This window comes from Epinephelus moara, chromosome 18 (genome assembly GCF_006386435.1).
Source record: "Epinephelus moara isolate mb chromosome 18, YSFRI_EMoa_1.0, whole genome shotgun sequence".
Lineage (NCBI taxonomy): Eukaryota > Metazoa > Chordata > Actinopteri > Perciformes > Serranidae > Epinephelus > Epinephelus moara.
Window position 1 is genome coordinate 40943753 of NC_065523.1, and position 14562 is coordinate 40958314.

The 14562-nt window shown below is 41.0% G+C and overlaps 2 protein-coding genes across 10 annotated transcripts in view; one reads left to right on the forward strand and one right to left on the reverse strand.

Annotated features, from left to right (window-relative positions):
• Positions 1-14562, forward strand: part of LOC126406075 (interferon-induced protein 44-like) — a 197300-nt gene that overhangs the window by 20954 nt on the left and 161784 nt on the right. The window lies entirely within an intron of this gene.
• LOC126406072 (C-Jun-amino-terminal kinase-interacting protein 4-like) overlaps positions 1-14562 on the reverse strand; it is a 37830-nt gene that overhangs the window by 11943 nt on the left and 11325 nt on the right. For 4 of the 8 annotated variants that reach the window (XM_050070207.1, XM_050070206.1, XM_050070204.1 and 1 more), the window contains exons 5-16: positions 13985-14129; positions 11652-11741; positions 9221-9356; positions 8907-9000; positions 8696-8817; positions 5504-5518; positions 5170-5227; positions 3785-3937; positions 3200-3251; positions 2939-3069; positions 1412-1468; positions 150-314 (exon numbers count right to left, since the gene is read on the reverse strand). In XM_050070207.1, coding sequence (XP_049926164.1) covers positions 150-314; positions 1412-1468; positions 2939-3069; positions 3200-3251; positions 3785-3937; positions 5170-5227; positions 5504-5518; positions 8696-8817; positions 8907-9000; positions 9221-9356; positions 11652-11741; positions 13985-14129 — 1218 coding nt within the window. The remainder of the gene's footprint in view (positions 1-149; positions 315-1411; positions 1469-2938; positions 3070-3199; positions 3252-3784; positions 3938-5169; positions 5228-5503; positions 5519-8695; positions 8818-8906; positions 9001-9220; positions 9357-11651; positions 11742-13984; positions 14130-14562) is intronic. The other 4 variants (XM_050070205.1, XM_050070210.1, XM_050070208.1 and 1 more) reach the window with 4 other exon arrangements.

Genomic DNA, 14562 nt, shown 5'->3' on the forward strand with positions numbered 1-14562 from the left:
ATCAGAATGTAATCACTGATTTGACTTTTTTTCCAAAGTTTTTGGATTGGTATCAATTAAGTTTCACATTTGGTGCCTTTTTAAAAAAATTTCCTTCATGTTCACATGGATAAAAAACACCAAACACTGTCACTTGATCCATTACTCACTCTTCATTGAGGAAGTCGAACGTCTTGGACTTCTCTGTGGGGAACTGGGAGAAGGTGCTACTCCTCTTTACCATGCCGCCGGGAGCATTGTACTTCATGTTGGCCTGGGACTCCACCTTCTTTATAGCCGGGGCACTGGAGGAGGAGCTAAACAGCCTGCTGAAGCTGCAGGTGGCGAAGTTACAGAGAGCCAGGGGGGAAACAGAGCAGACAGGAGTGCAGGGAAAAAGCAAGGAAGGGGGGGTCACCGACTGACCAACCAACCAGACAACCAAGGAACCACCAACATTTACTGTACAGTGACGTAAAGCATGCTGGGAGTCTTGGAATAGCTGAGCACTTCCTAACTGTGGATATTGAACATCAATACTTTTCAAGCACGAACCAAATTGTGTATTTAGCAGTGTGAGAGTGTCAAGTTAGATAGTTTTGCACTTATGCATCTTAAAACATTTAGCATGTGTAAATAAAAGTCTAAATAAACACATAAAAACACCACAGTTCAAGAAAAGGAAATAAAATATCTTAATGTCTAAACCCAGATTTCAGATTGGTGCATAAATCATATTATTCTATACAGGTGATATTTTCCATATCAACTACACACTGCATCAAAGCTGGGGCTAATATTGTTCAACTACATTAACATATGTCATTTAAATCATGGCAGAAAATGAAATCATGAGGTAGAAGTTTACTGCTTTATCTTTTTGGTTAATATTTTCTTGATGTTTACTCAAATATGCCTGATAACACTAACACATCTACTAAATTTGTTACAAATATTCTGCAGGTCCGACCTCATTTAAGGCCTCTTTAGCTCCCTGTGAGCAGACATAGTAGGAAAACATCAAAAAAAAGGCACACAGCAGGCGGGAGACAGGAAAGCCCGGGGGCACAGGGAGAGTCATGTCTGAGCAGTTTGTGATAACAACAACTGATGCACTTCATGGAGAGAAAAGTTCATGGATAAAGACACATCAAAGTTGGATCCATTTGTAATGGAGGAGCAGTTCTGTGTCAGTGGAGGGAAAGAGAGAGGTTTGGCAGGGTGGAGGTTTATTAAACCATCTTTACCTAATGCTGCCAATTCAATAGCACATCCCGGGAAAAGATGAGAAAACAAAATGTAATTGAACAGTTGAGAGAAAATACCACAGGGCGACCTCAACAGTGTCGAAATAAAAGCCCAGACAAAGGTTGTTTAAAAGAACAAAGAAAGAAGAAAGAAAGAAAGAAACTGTACATTTGGGGGGACTTACAACTGCCAGATGCTGGATTTCTTTTTTTCTGTGAGGGTTGGATTTTCTCTGGAGGCCCTGAAGAAGAGGACGAGATGGTATCATGTTAGCTGTTCTCAGTTTTGAGACACACAAATCTGCAGATTTCCAACTGCCTCTTATATTTGAGAAAGAAATCTGTTAAGTGCTTTATTTCACTGTTGGCTGAGGCACTAAGACATTGTTGTGGATGGAGATGTTGCGTGAGTCTTGGAGCAGCAACACTGGATGTCATCTTTGCATTAAATCCAAGGACTTTCAAGGCCCAATTCTCTTAAATTCAAGGACCCAGCACAACCCAGTTTGAGACAGGGATCGAGGTTAATTACTGTTACAACACTGAGAATTTTTATAATGGAGGGAAGAGGCTTTACAGAAGCTCACAGACAATTAAAAAGAGAGAAAGGCTTGAATGTGTGAACACTTCTCAATTGTGCTGCGTTAAGCCGGGCTCAGGCTGCAGGAGTTTTAAAATCCCTTCCGATTTTGAAATCGGGTTGCATCACGCACATAAGGAGAAACTTTACAGAGGAACAGATGTTCTCCTCTCTGATGTCAAACATCCACACACTACGAGATTTAAAAATAATGGCACATCCTGCTTTACAGGATGTTGTTAAGATCATTGTGCCTGCGGGAGCATGAACGCGCCACCTCACATCATCTCATGGGGAAGATGTAGTGAAACAACTGGCTGTAATGTTAACAACACTTTGCAGTGAGAAAAACAAAAGCAGAAGGCCTAATGAGTCTGGATGAGAAAATGGTCAACGCAGGTTGTGTGTTCTTTAGCAACTGGAGGTGAGATTTTAATGATATATGTCAACAGTAGTATGCTAGCTAACGTTAGCTTTGAGGGCTACACTGTCAGCTGCTTTAACTGTCATAATCATAACCGTACCATCCAAGTTTAAATCCTGAATATATCATATTATCTGAGCGGCCTTGATGAGTCTGCGAGCACTTCAAGAGGCTTAACACTGAATCTGTCAACCTCTCACATTACCAGACAATCTCAGCTGGACATCAGTACCAACCAAGGTCCCAGACCAGAATGCTCGTCCAGATGTCAGGAGGGGTGAATCAGGCATAAATTGGGCCAAAACTTTTGTGTGAGTCCAGTATTGCAGTGATGGAAAGCACTACGGTTTAAACCCACGCACTTTCAATGACACACGTCTGTTTATGTCTATTTTTAACTTTTAAGGCCTTGCTTTTTTTCTCAAGTTCACAAACTTTCAAGCACTTCAAGGAACAATGGGACCCCTGTTTTTGGTGCAGAAAGTTAGGGATTTCAGCTTCAAAATAAGAAGACAGCAACATCATTTTCACACAACAAGCGGACACCGGGATTAGATTATATGTGGTGAATATTAAGTATGAGTTAGTGAAGCTCTACAACAGCCTAGTACAATTAGTGACAACCAATAAGATACTCCAATAATAACCCTAATGTAAACAAAAATGTAATCATGTACACCTGTGAATTTGCATCCTTCTGTTGTGTACCTGATCATCTCTGTCCACCGCACCGCTTCCTGTAGCTCCATCAGTCGCTCTTTGTACTGGTTCCTCTCCATCAGCACTCTGGCCATTTCCACTCTGGTGAAGCGTTTCCTCTGCGCTGTCGGTACATCACTCTGTGGTAGCACACAATTAAGCCCACACATGACCACGCAGAAACATATTTATCATTAATAAAGACACAAGAGAAACACGTTATATACTACTATAATCAAAGACACTGCTGTACAAATGCAAAACACTCACATCTTCTTCCTCTTTAGTTTTCTGTTTCACTTCCTCCATCTCCAGTCGCACTCTGAAAAAGACCATTCATTGCACTTGTAAGATATACAGAAAATTTAACAAATTCATGTTTCTACGTTCTATTATTTCACAATTTACACCCACAGTAATAAAAAGAAGGGCACTAGGAGAGTGCCGATCACTTTATGTCTGGATATATTCCCAAAACTACTAGAAGATGAGAATGACATGTGGTTGTGCCTGTTCTCTCAAAGCCTACAGAACATTTTTCATTAATATTTCTGGTGGACTTTATTGTTAACAATTCACATTTGGATTCACCGAAGTGTCATGCATTCAAAAGAGAAAAAAAAAATTCCCGTTTTCTAAAGTTATGAGATTATTAGCTTAGCCCTGTGATTCAGATCAGCCCCCAAATTTAATGGGTTCTTCCTTAGCTCTCGCCTCACCCTCGAACCAGGTTTCAAGAAAAATTGGGCCAGATGTTTTTGCCTCAACCCCGCTGACAAACAAACCAAACTGGAAACATAACCTCCTTGGCGAAGGTAATAAATAACGTGCTACCTGTAATGACTGTTGACCTACTTCTTGAGTTCCTCCTCCATCTCTCTGTTCTTGTCCTCCAGCTTGCTCTTAGCCTGCAGCACAGCCTCCATCTCTCCCTGCAACATCTCCTTCTCACAGGTCAGCTCGTCCACTTTCAATATCAAGTCTTTATTCACCACGTTCAGAGCATTCCTGGACAGATGGGAACAAGGACCTTTCAGTGTACTTGTAAAATACTGTTGGCACATTTTAACAGGGTCAGAGGATTAAGACGATATCACATTTCAGTCATGACACAAAAACATTTAAAGATTAACCTGGATCCTATTTTCCCATGTTTTTTTGCATCTAAATGACTAATGGAACCAATAATTTTTTAAATTGGTCCAATTTTGAGTGAGAGCACTGCTGCCGGCAGCAGCGAACCAGGCTGTAATGTAACCACTGAGCATGTTTGCACATCAATGTACACATTAAATATCCTGTCGTTGTACTGCATTCAACTGGATAACAGTCAAAAGGGATTTGCACTTCAAATTAGGGATTTTGTTTCCCAAACTCCTTCTAGCTGGCTAGAGGATTGTATTCATGAGGGTCCCTGTGAGCATAACTCCATATCCCAAATTTATGACATCCTACTGTCAGTAGCCACGCCCCCCTGGACCATCTGACATCAAAATGGGAGGACGACTTTGGTGTTATTCAATTTAAAATACTTCATGGACTTCACCTGTCAAGGAACAGACCTGCTGTTTCCTGAATTTGATCCAACCTGTCAACGGTGTAATCGGGACCCAGCAGCTCTTTTCAACTCATTTTGGTAATGCCCAAGGGTGGGACAATTTTTGGACAAGATTTTTGAGACATTTTCGTACATGTACGTGTAATAAAACCATAGACCGAGAGCCGCAGCTGGCAATAGTTGGTGTGGCCCGAAGAGATCTGGGCCTCTCCCGAGCCCAGACCCATGCTTTGACTTTTTCATCACTGATGTTGTGGGTTCAGAGTGCAAAGCAAAACAGTTTTTATGTATTTTTTTGTTTCTGTCAACTTTGAACAAAGTTTGTTTTATGATTATAAAATTACTTGTTTTAAGTAAATGGACACTGGTGGGTTTGGTGATAGGGTTTCTGGTTAAACAAAAACATTCTTACTCTTTCACAAAACAGGTCTTTCTCTGTAGGGATCCTTTCCATAAATGGTCAGACACTTTAAATAATAATTTGAACATGTCAGTAGCAAAACACAAACACTTTTAAATGACGTAAATAGATAAAGCAGAAATGCCCTGGATGGTTACACTGCAGCCAGTTTTCTTGCCTCACTCAATACTGGACCAATTTCAATAAATTTTATTCCCATTAATCACTTCAGGTTGGTCCAGGCTGGACATAGCAAATTTACCCTTTGAGTTATGTACTTACTTTGTCTCAAGCAGTTGTGAATTCTCCTGAATGAGATTTTCAACTTCCCGGCCCATTCCTGAACAGAGGTAATGATGAAGTTAGAGTTTTATTACATGAACAGTTTGACAACAAGCTGGAACTACATCAACACTACAGATTATCATACACCACTACAGATTATTCTTACGAAGGTAAAATCCAACAAGGCACAACGTAGGATGTGAAATATCTCCTAGTGAGATATTTGTTCTTGTTGATTTCACAGTACAAGACACTACCACAAACACACAAATCCACAGCACATGTCACATGACCAACAGGAGAAGGATGGATAGAGTGGGTGGGGTCTTACCAATCAAACTAAGGTCTGAGAAAACCATGCAATCCAAGTCAGGCGGAAAGAACAAGGAAGAGAGAGAGAAAGAGAGAAAGAAATGCGGATATAGTTTGAGACAGTGGAATGACCAAAATGATGAAGGAGCCAGAGCTTAACGTGTAGCTGTTTGACTCCACAAGCAAAAGATGCTGTTGGGTCTCTAAAGCTAATAATAAAATATGGCAACCACAGCAGTACAGAGAAGGAAAACAGGAAAATTCAAGAGCAAAAAAAGAACTCAAGCTGTAAAAAGAACAGTTAGGGCAACAAAGGAAGCGTTAAACTCCATCATTCATGCAACAAACTCTGTCTAAAGTAGGCAGCTGTGCACTGATGAACCAACTGTATGTATGCCTACTGTTATCAAACATAATGAACGAGAAGATGTGAGTGGTAACGATGGTGGAAATGGCAGAAAGTGACTAATGAGTAGAGGTCAAAGGGACATCACAGAAGTATGTTTAACTAAGGAAAGGTTTGAGGTCATACACACCAGAGTACTCCACTGGGATTATGGACAAAAGCCAGAGGATGAGATACGGGAGAGAAAGAGGTGATGTTAACATGGGGAGATGGCTAACACTGCGTATCACAGCAGGACCAAAGCAAGAGGTGCAGCATTGCAGCAAACAGCAGGTGTTGGAGTTACAATGAGTTTTAAACTGGTACTATCAGTGGAGCAACAGCTGCTAGTTAAACATCACACATGAGCGTCTGTAGAACAGCTTTATGGATATATTTTAAAATAAATATGCAGGTTATTACGCAGTTTATTTGTATGCAATACATTTCACTTATACAAAAAGCTAAACAGTTGTCGATTAAACTGAGAAATTGCCAGATGTCACAGACAGTTTATAACAATCAAAACTCCCCATCATGCAGTAGGATCACGTCTGCTCCACAGACTCTATTGTTTTAAATGTAAGGACACCTCAAAGTGACTTACTGAGAGTGTTATTATACCATGGCCACTTACAAAATAAGAAAAAGACAGGCTGTGTAAATTCTGTCATGCTTTTTTGAATGTTTAAGTATCTTAAGTAGCATACAGACTAATCACAATCAGATTGTGAGAAGTATTACTTCTCATTTTATATTTAATTTCTTAAAAACATTTATTGTGAAATCTAAATATTACTGTGACTGAGTGCTGGCCCCTCCTGGAGATAATAGTCGTTTAGAGTATCAGAAATTGATTTCACACACATTGCTAGTGCTAGCTTGCTATTTAACCCTCAGGAGTGGACGAACGCGCTGGTGCGTCCAAATTACATGATCGATTTAAGATGACGTAGCAGCAAGACGCAGCCTCGCTGAGTCTCTGTTTCAACTTGTGTCGAAAGTGTGAACTTCCAGCTATACAGCAATTTTAAATTGTGTTGACAGGCCAAGTAAAACCAGACTTATGATAAATAATTTACGCCATGCTTTTTCCTGAATATTGTCGTCACGTTTGGTGCGCGTTTGGTGCAAGAAGAAACAGTAAAAATGGGCTACTCTAATGAAAGTGCTTGCATGCAGAAAGTGCTTGCAAGCCAAAAAAAAAAAGACATGACGCCCATGTAAAGTCACACAGGTGAGGTTGTGCTGAAAAAAATGACACCAAACAAGGCAAGGTAAACAGTTTTTAAGGTGAAAGTTAAAAGGGTAACACTTTACTTGACGGTATCTACATAAGGGTGACATGACACTGTCATAACTATGACATGACACGGTCATGAACCTGTCATGAACATTATGTACATGTCATAAACGTTTATGACTGCTGTCATTAAGTGTCATTCGGTTTTTGTAGTGACATTGTTTGGGTTGTCTTAATTATGACAACTTGACATTAATCAAAGTGACATTACCAGAAGTTGTCTTTATCATGTCAAGTTGACATCAAATTTGTTTGGGATGTCCTTATAATGACAACTTGACATTGACCAGAATGACATTACCAGAAGATGTCTTTGTAATGACAAATTGACATTGTTTGGGTTGTCTTAATTATGACAACTTGACATTAATCAAAGTGACATTACCAGAAGTTGTCTTTGTCATGTCAAGTTGACATTGTTTGGGTTGTCTTAATTATGACAACTTGACATTAATCAAAGTGACATTACCAGAAGTTGTCTTTGTCATGTCAAGTTGACATCAAATTTGTTTGGGATGTCCTTATAATGACAACTTGACATTGACCAGAATGACATTACCAGAGGATGTCTTTATGTTATTGTCAAGTTGTCATTATAAGGACATCCCAGGACATCCCAAACAAATTTAATCTCAACTTGTCATGACAAAGACAACTTCTGGTAATGTCACTTTAATTAATGTCAAGTTGTCATAATCAAGACAACCCAAACAATGTCAACTTGTCATTACAATAAACAAATGACACATAATGACAGCAGTCATAAACGTTTATGACATGTACATAATGTTTATGACAAGTTCATGACAGTGTCATGTCATAGTTATGACAGTGTCATGTCATAGTTATGAGAGTATCATTTCACCCTTATGTAGATACCTTCAAGTAAAGTGTTACCTTTAAAGGTAAAATCAGAAGTAGTCAAAAACGGCCAATTATACCCTTGACCCAAAAGGGTTAAATCCAGTGAAATTATACCAACGCAAAACAGAGAAGGCACATGATGCTTTTCTATAACCAACAACCTTATTATGCTCCCAATGAAGAAGTAAAACCGTCCTACATAAATTAACTTTCATTTAAATCATACAAATTCTCTAAAGCACACATTAGCTTGACTTTGTATGCGGGGTACCCCATGCTAAAGTCTAATGGCCGTACCCATGTGACCATTCCGGCATTAACAATAGTTTATATAAAGTCCAGTCGGAGCCAATAAATTGGCCAAGCGAATGAATTGGTCGATCTCTATCTTCTATGGCCATGGCATAATTGCCACAAATAAGATGTATATGCATAAGCTTCACAGAACATGCAGAACTGAAACTGAGCTTTCATATGCTAGAGACAGATGTGTTCGTCAGTAAACAATCACTGAGTCATTCATAACTGAGTTGAGACATTTCAAAGACCTTTCCAACACAATCCAGATTAAATATATTCAGAGGATCTGACAGGATTGCTGCGACATTATTCCATTTCAGTGCTGCTTTGTTTCGATAAAGATAAAGTTTTTATCTTACCCAGCAGGTCGGCGCCTTCATCCACATCCCCTATGAGCCCAGTGCCTGCAGACGACAGCTCCTCAAATAGGGAGTCTGTGTTTCGGTCAAATGCCATGTTCTCAATGCCTTTAGTGGGAGTGCTGGAAGAGTAATAAACGACAGGAGGTGATGTTATGCTACCTGGTGAAACTTTGTTTAAAAGTGGCCTGACAGCATGTTCTTGAACAACCTGCAGGGTTTGTATCCAATGAGATCCATGTCCAGCTCAGGGGTGGACTCAATGATGTCCTGCACGTCTGAGCTGTCCTCATTTTCAGGCAAACCTACATGAGACAGAGCACATGCCAAAAAGAGAAGTAAGAATACTGCATGTGAGTAAAAATCTAAAAACTACAACATAAACTGTTTCCTCTATGACACCTCTACAGCAGTAACACTTTATTCTAAACCCTTGTATCGTATATAACAGCAAAAAAGAAGGCCACAAAGACTAACAGATGACTGATGAATGTAATTCTGTAACTTGATGATGTTTGACCCTACCCACTGATATAGATCTGGTCCCTGGTGCAGCCTGCACCTCCGTGCTCTTACTGTTCCCATCTTCCCGCTCCATGTCTGAGGCTGTGGTGGACATCGGTGTGGCCGACTTGGAGCCGGTGAAGTCCGACAGCTCATCCTGTAATGAAAAGAGGCTCAATAATAGCAGTATTTACAGATAGACATTCAAAGTCAAAGGTCACAATGACAGACCTTAAATAAACCAGTGCCAAAATGAATAAAAACAAAACACTGGACCACAAAGAAAACAACAGCACAACACAGTTTATGATCTAACAGGTTAAGGGAATACTTCAACCCCCAAATGATCTTTTGTAAATCAATTACCCATTTGTAAGAAGACTTTGATTTTCTTGCATGACTCCTGTGAACCAAAAATTTAAAAAGGGAGAAGTCATAGGTGACCACTTGAAATACTCGCAGACAACTCGTGCAGTATAAACCAAGTCTTATTTATCCAGTCATCTCTCCGTACTTCCCAAAAAGCCCTTTCTGATGGGCAACTGAACTAAAAGTGAAACATATGCTCACTTCACAGCTAAACTCCATTGACAAAAACAGTAATTTTACCTCACTGAACACAGGAGCTGCTGGTCTACCACTGCCTCAATCAGTTAGTTTGTTTGTGTTCTTGTGTGACTTAGGGTTAGTTCGAATTCACCAAAGTCACACAATAACACAAACAAAGTACTGATCAAGGCAGCAGTAGACCAGCAGCTCCCACGTTCAGCAAGTTAAAATTACGGTTTTTGTCAATGGAGTCTGGCTTGAAGAGAGCATTTATAAGTTTTACTTACAGTCCAACTCCTCATGGGAAAGGACTGCCTGTTTTGGAAGTACTGATCATACAACGGGATAAATGAGACTTGGATTGTACTACACAAGTTGTGAGAGTTTGTAATTTTCTCAGTTTGTGAATTCTTCGCTCACTGTGGAGGCTTGCGAGGAAAAAAAAGTTTTCTTCACAAATTCAGCATAACATGAGGTGAGTAGCTAATAAACAAATGGTCATTTTGGGGGGTAAAAAATTTCCTTTAACATGGTTGGACAGGTTGAAAGTGCTAAACACAAACTAGAAACGACTAGAGGCTCACTACATACACTACACATGCAGTATAACAGGAGACAAGTCCAATTTTTCTCAGCTCTTACACTGTGTAGAGCAGTGGTTCCCAACTGGTGGGTCCAGGTCCATTCTGAACGGACCGCAAGTGACTTGCGAACATGTCAAGTTTGTAAGAACCACACGTTTATTTTGAAGTTCAGTAAATTTCCAACACGGGGCTTTGACTTTTAAGTGTCATTCCCTGCTGTAGAGTGAGTGACTGATGGACAGCTACATGACACAGCCAGCAAGCTAGCTCAATGACATGGCCAAACGCAAATATGACGCTGAATACATTGAACTGTGTGGACCTTGAACAAATGACAAAGAGAAATCTGGACCCGTGGCTGGACCAGTTGGGAACCACTGGAGCAAGAGCATTGTAGTTTACCTCAAAGTGAAAATCTACTTTTAAAACTGGAAACCCTGAAAAAAATCAGGAAATCTGACAGAAATACTACGAATTGAAACAAAAAACAAAAGGACCTTAAAACACTGAACAAAGCTGTGGATGGATTGAGGAAAGCTCTCAATCAGCAGAGAGCAGACATGAGCAACACAGAGCTGGCACACAAACACAGACAAGGAAATCCACACAGAGCTACACGGACTGCGGGGAAGAGCGTCACACAGCATCAACTGAAATTAAACATGGCCACGATGGGAGCTGCCATTCTACCTCTACTACACAACACAAACACAACATGATATTCAGAAACTAAAAACAGTTACACAGGAACTGAACGGAGACTGAAAATATAAATCTACTGCAAATTAAATCTAATGTTACACAAACACAGCGTTAAAAGACAGAGCACTATTTGGATGTGTGTTATTGTACAATGTGAGATCAAAAATGTTACTGAGATGTTGAAGATCTGCATGAATGAAGCAAAACTACAAAGAAGCATGTGAAGTATAAGGTCATGCATTTTAACTGAAAAGAAAAACGAATCAAAGGCCAGATGCAACCACGCTGTTATTGACTGTAAAAGATTGCTAATTAACCAATTCCATGCATGACACAGCTGATTGTTGCATGCACTTTGGTTTGTAAAAGACCCTGAAGTAGCCTTCACCAGGCCATGGTTGCATGTAGCACGATGTAGCGCAGGTGGTCTGTGAAGTGAGGATCTATAAACGCACAGAGTGAGAGGCGACGCTTTTGAAATGATGAAACAGCATAGTTGGGGAGACTACTGAAGCCCACACACACGCAAACACAAACAGTGTGCCGTCCACAGCCAATGCAGGCGTGCTGCTGCTGCTGCCACGGGCACTTCCGCCAGCCGCCACTCATCCAACTACCTTGCAGTCGTCTGCCAGTGAATTCCCCCAAGTAGAGTCCTGCGCACTCTTACCCTCCCTTTCCTTTGGGGGGTCGCCAAAGTCCAACTGCTTGGGGGGGAAGAGTAAGAATGAAGCTCACATGTGCAGAAGCAGTTCAACAGAAATGCATACACCCAAAAGTGTGCATGTCTGTGAAGTGAATGGAACAGTAATATCATATGTGACAGAGCGTGTCAGCCTGTGTGGTGTGGTGTGTGTGTGTGTGTGTGTGTGTGTGTGTGTGTGTGTGTGTGTGCACATGGGAAGGTCATAGTATAGATCGTCTAGTTTAGACCACAAGCGATAGATTAACCCTTAATCAAGTTCATGAATCATTTTTGACAATCGTTCTGTATACTGTACCTATATACACTCACCGCCCACTTTATTAGGTACACCTGTTCAACTGCTCGACAATGCAAATAGCTAATCAGCCAATCACATGGCAGCAACTTAAGGCAATTAGGCATGTAGACATGGTCAAGACGACCTGCTAGAGTTCAAACCGAGCATCAGAATAAGGAAGAAAGGTGATTTAAGTGGTGCCAGACGGGCTGGTCTGAGATATAGTCTTTTATTCCATAACTTTATCTCATGCCTACATTACCTACGATGCAACGTGACTGCCAGCAGATCAGCTGGAGATTCAGGTGCGTTATGCTAGTAGCCCATAATGTATTTAACATATTTGAAATTTCATTTTCAAACATGTACTCCTCATACTCAACCCTTGTTAATTAGATTTTGTGCAGCTCCCTCTAGAGTCACCACAGGCTTTATACAGCTTATTTCACATGAGTAGTAGCACTCCCCAAGACCTCAACAGTGTTTGTCGTGCAAAATTGGTGGAGTTTCCCTTTAATTGGTTTGAAAAGACCCCTTGAATGAAACAAAAAGCAGTGATTTAAAAATGTAATTATGCCAGCTTTAAAGGCAATGAGATGGTCTCGCTTATGTGACTCATATCATGGATGAAGATTAGATCATGGCTGGCATGCGCACATATGCACCTCATCGACCTGTCGTTCCTTTTCCCTTGCAATGCCACCCACTCCCGCGAATAAACATGACGTCTCTGTTTAACTCTAAGAGTGTGTCTGCATATCAAAGCCACCCGTGTTCAAAAGGCCATGGCTCAACAATAACCGTCCTGTAGCACTGATTACATAAGAACTAATCACATTCCAGCTAGCCTTTTTCTCTCTCAGTGACTGGCTGCGAGCCATACAGCGGCATCGCTCCCATCATGCATCGCGCCGCAGAGCTGATGTCCCAGTTTTAACAAAGACGCAGCAGTGGGATGAATTAACATTGTCACCCTCCAGGTCCGAACTGCCACAGATACAAACATAACCCACACACCAGAATTATTTTGAGTGCCAGTCACTGTTGTGCAGAAAAACAGCTTCACTTTATCAGAGAGGACATAATGATAATAATGTCTGTCTGAGGAATGACTTGTATCCCCAGTAGTATCTGAGGCAGTGAATTAAAAATCACTGAAAACACACATCATAAGACAAAGCTCAGTATTATGAGTTGCGTCTGCATCAAATAGGAAATGGTTGCTATTTGGGTTATGAATATTCATGTGATACATTTAATGATCTCCACTGACTGCTGCACCAGGAGAACAGACAAGTTTGCATATTCATCAATGGCTAAAGAGGAGGATGTCTGAAAACAGAGATGGCCTTGTCAGACGCCTACTAAAATACGCTTGAGCACGCCCGAGCCTTATCAAAGACTCTCTATTTTTAAATGGATCCAAAGCCAAAACTCCTCTATCTCTTAGCACTGGCAGGATGGCTGGAAACACTCAGCCAAGAAAAGGGATTATAACGATCAGATCACTCCCCATATTTTATGCATTTTGTATGTTTGCATTTTGATCATAACACTCAGGTATCAAAAAATCTGAAGCAAGTGAAAAAAAACATTTAAATTCATAATTCAGGTCGGACAAATAAGATTTAACATGTCACCAGATAGGATGCACAACTGACACTCTGGTGCATGATAATGAGAAGAAAGTGAAGAGGAGGATACAGTTAAAAAAAGACAAAAATATTCTGCCTTTTTGGCTTTTTCTGTTGGGACTTCAAAGACATGTCATTTGTCTTTCACTACAGCACAGCACATGTCTGACGCTCATTTTCCTTCCAGCACCCCCACGTCAGATACCAGGCTGATATCATGTAGTCAGAACCAGACATGAGTTTATTTTCTGGACAAAAATCATACTGGAATAAATGATTATTTTCCACCCACTGTGGTTGATGTTCACACTGAGGTGCCACTCACACACCTACCTTGAGGCTAGTGTTGGACCGCGCTGGGTCGGTGAACCTCCAGCCTTCTGTGCCTGGTGTCTCTGCCCTGGCCTGGGGGTCGGGGATCAGCAGAGACGCTCCACCAGACGACGGGAAGATCCCCAAAGAGAGAGGCCGCTCTCTCCTGGAGGGAGAAAGGTTTGCGTATTTTAAGCTCTTGTTAACAACTAAGTGTTTGCTGTGGTAGTGTTTTGGCTTGCAGGTACTTTTGTTGAACTGATTAACTTTAAATGAGCATTAAAAATATTATGAAAGTGATCTGAATTCTCTTTGTCTATTCACTCATTTTCTGTAACCGCTTATCCTAATGAGGGTCGCAGGGGTGCTGGAGCCTATCCCAGCTGACACTGGGCGAGTGGCAGGTACACACTGAACAGGTCACCAGACTATCACAGGGCTGACACATAGAGACAGACAACCATTCACACTCACAATCACACCTACGGACAATTTAGAGTCACCAATTAACCTGCATGTCTTTGGACTGTGGGAGGAAGTAACCGGAGAAAACCCACGCTGACACTGGGAGAACATGCAAACTCCGCACAGTGGAGCTC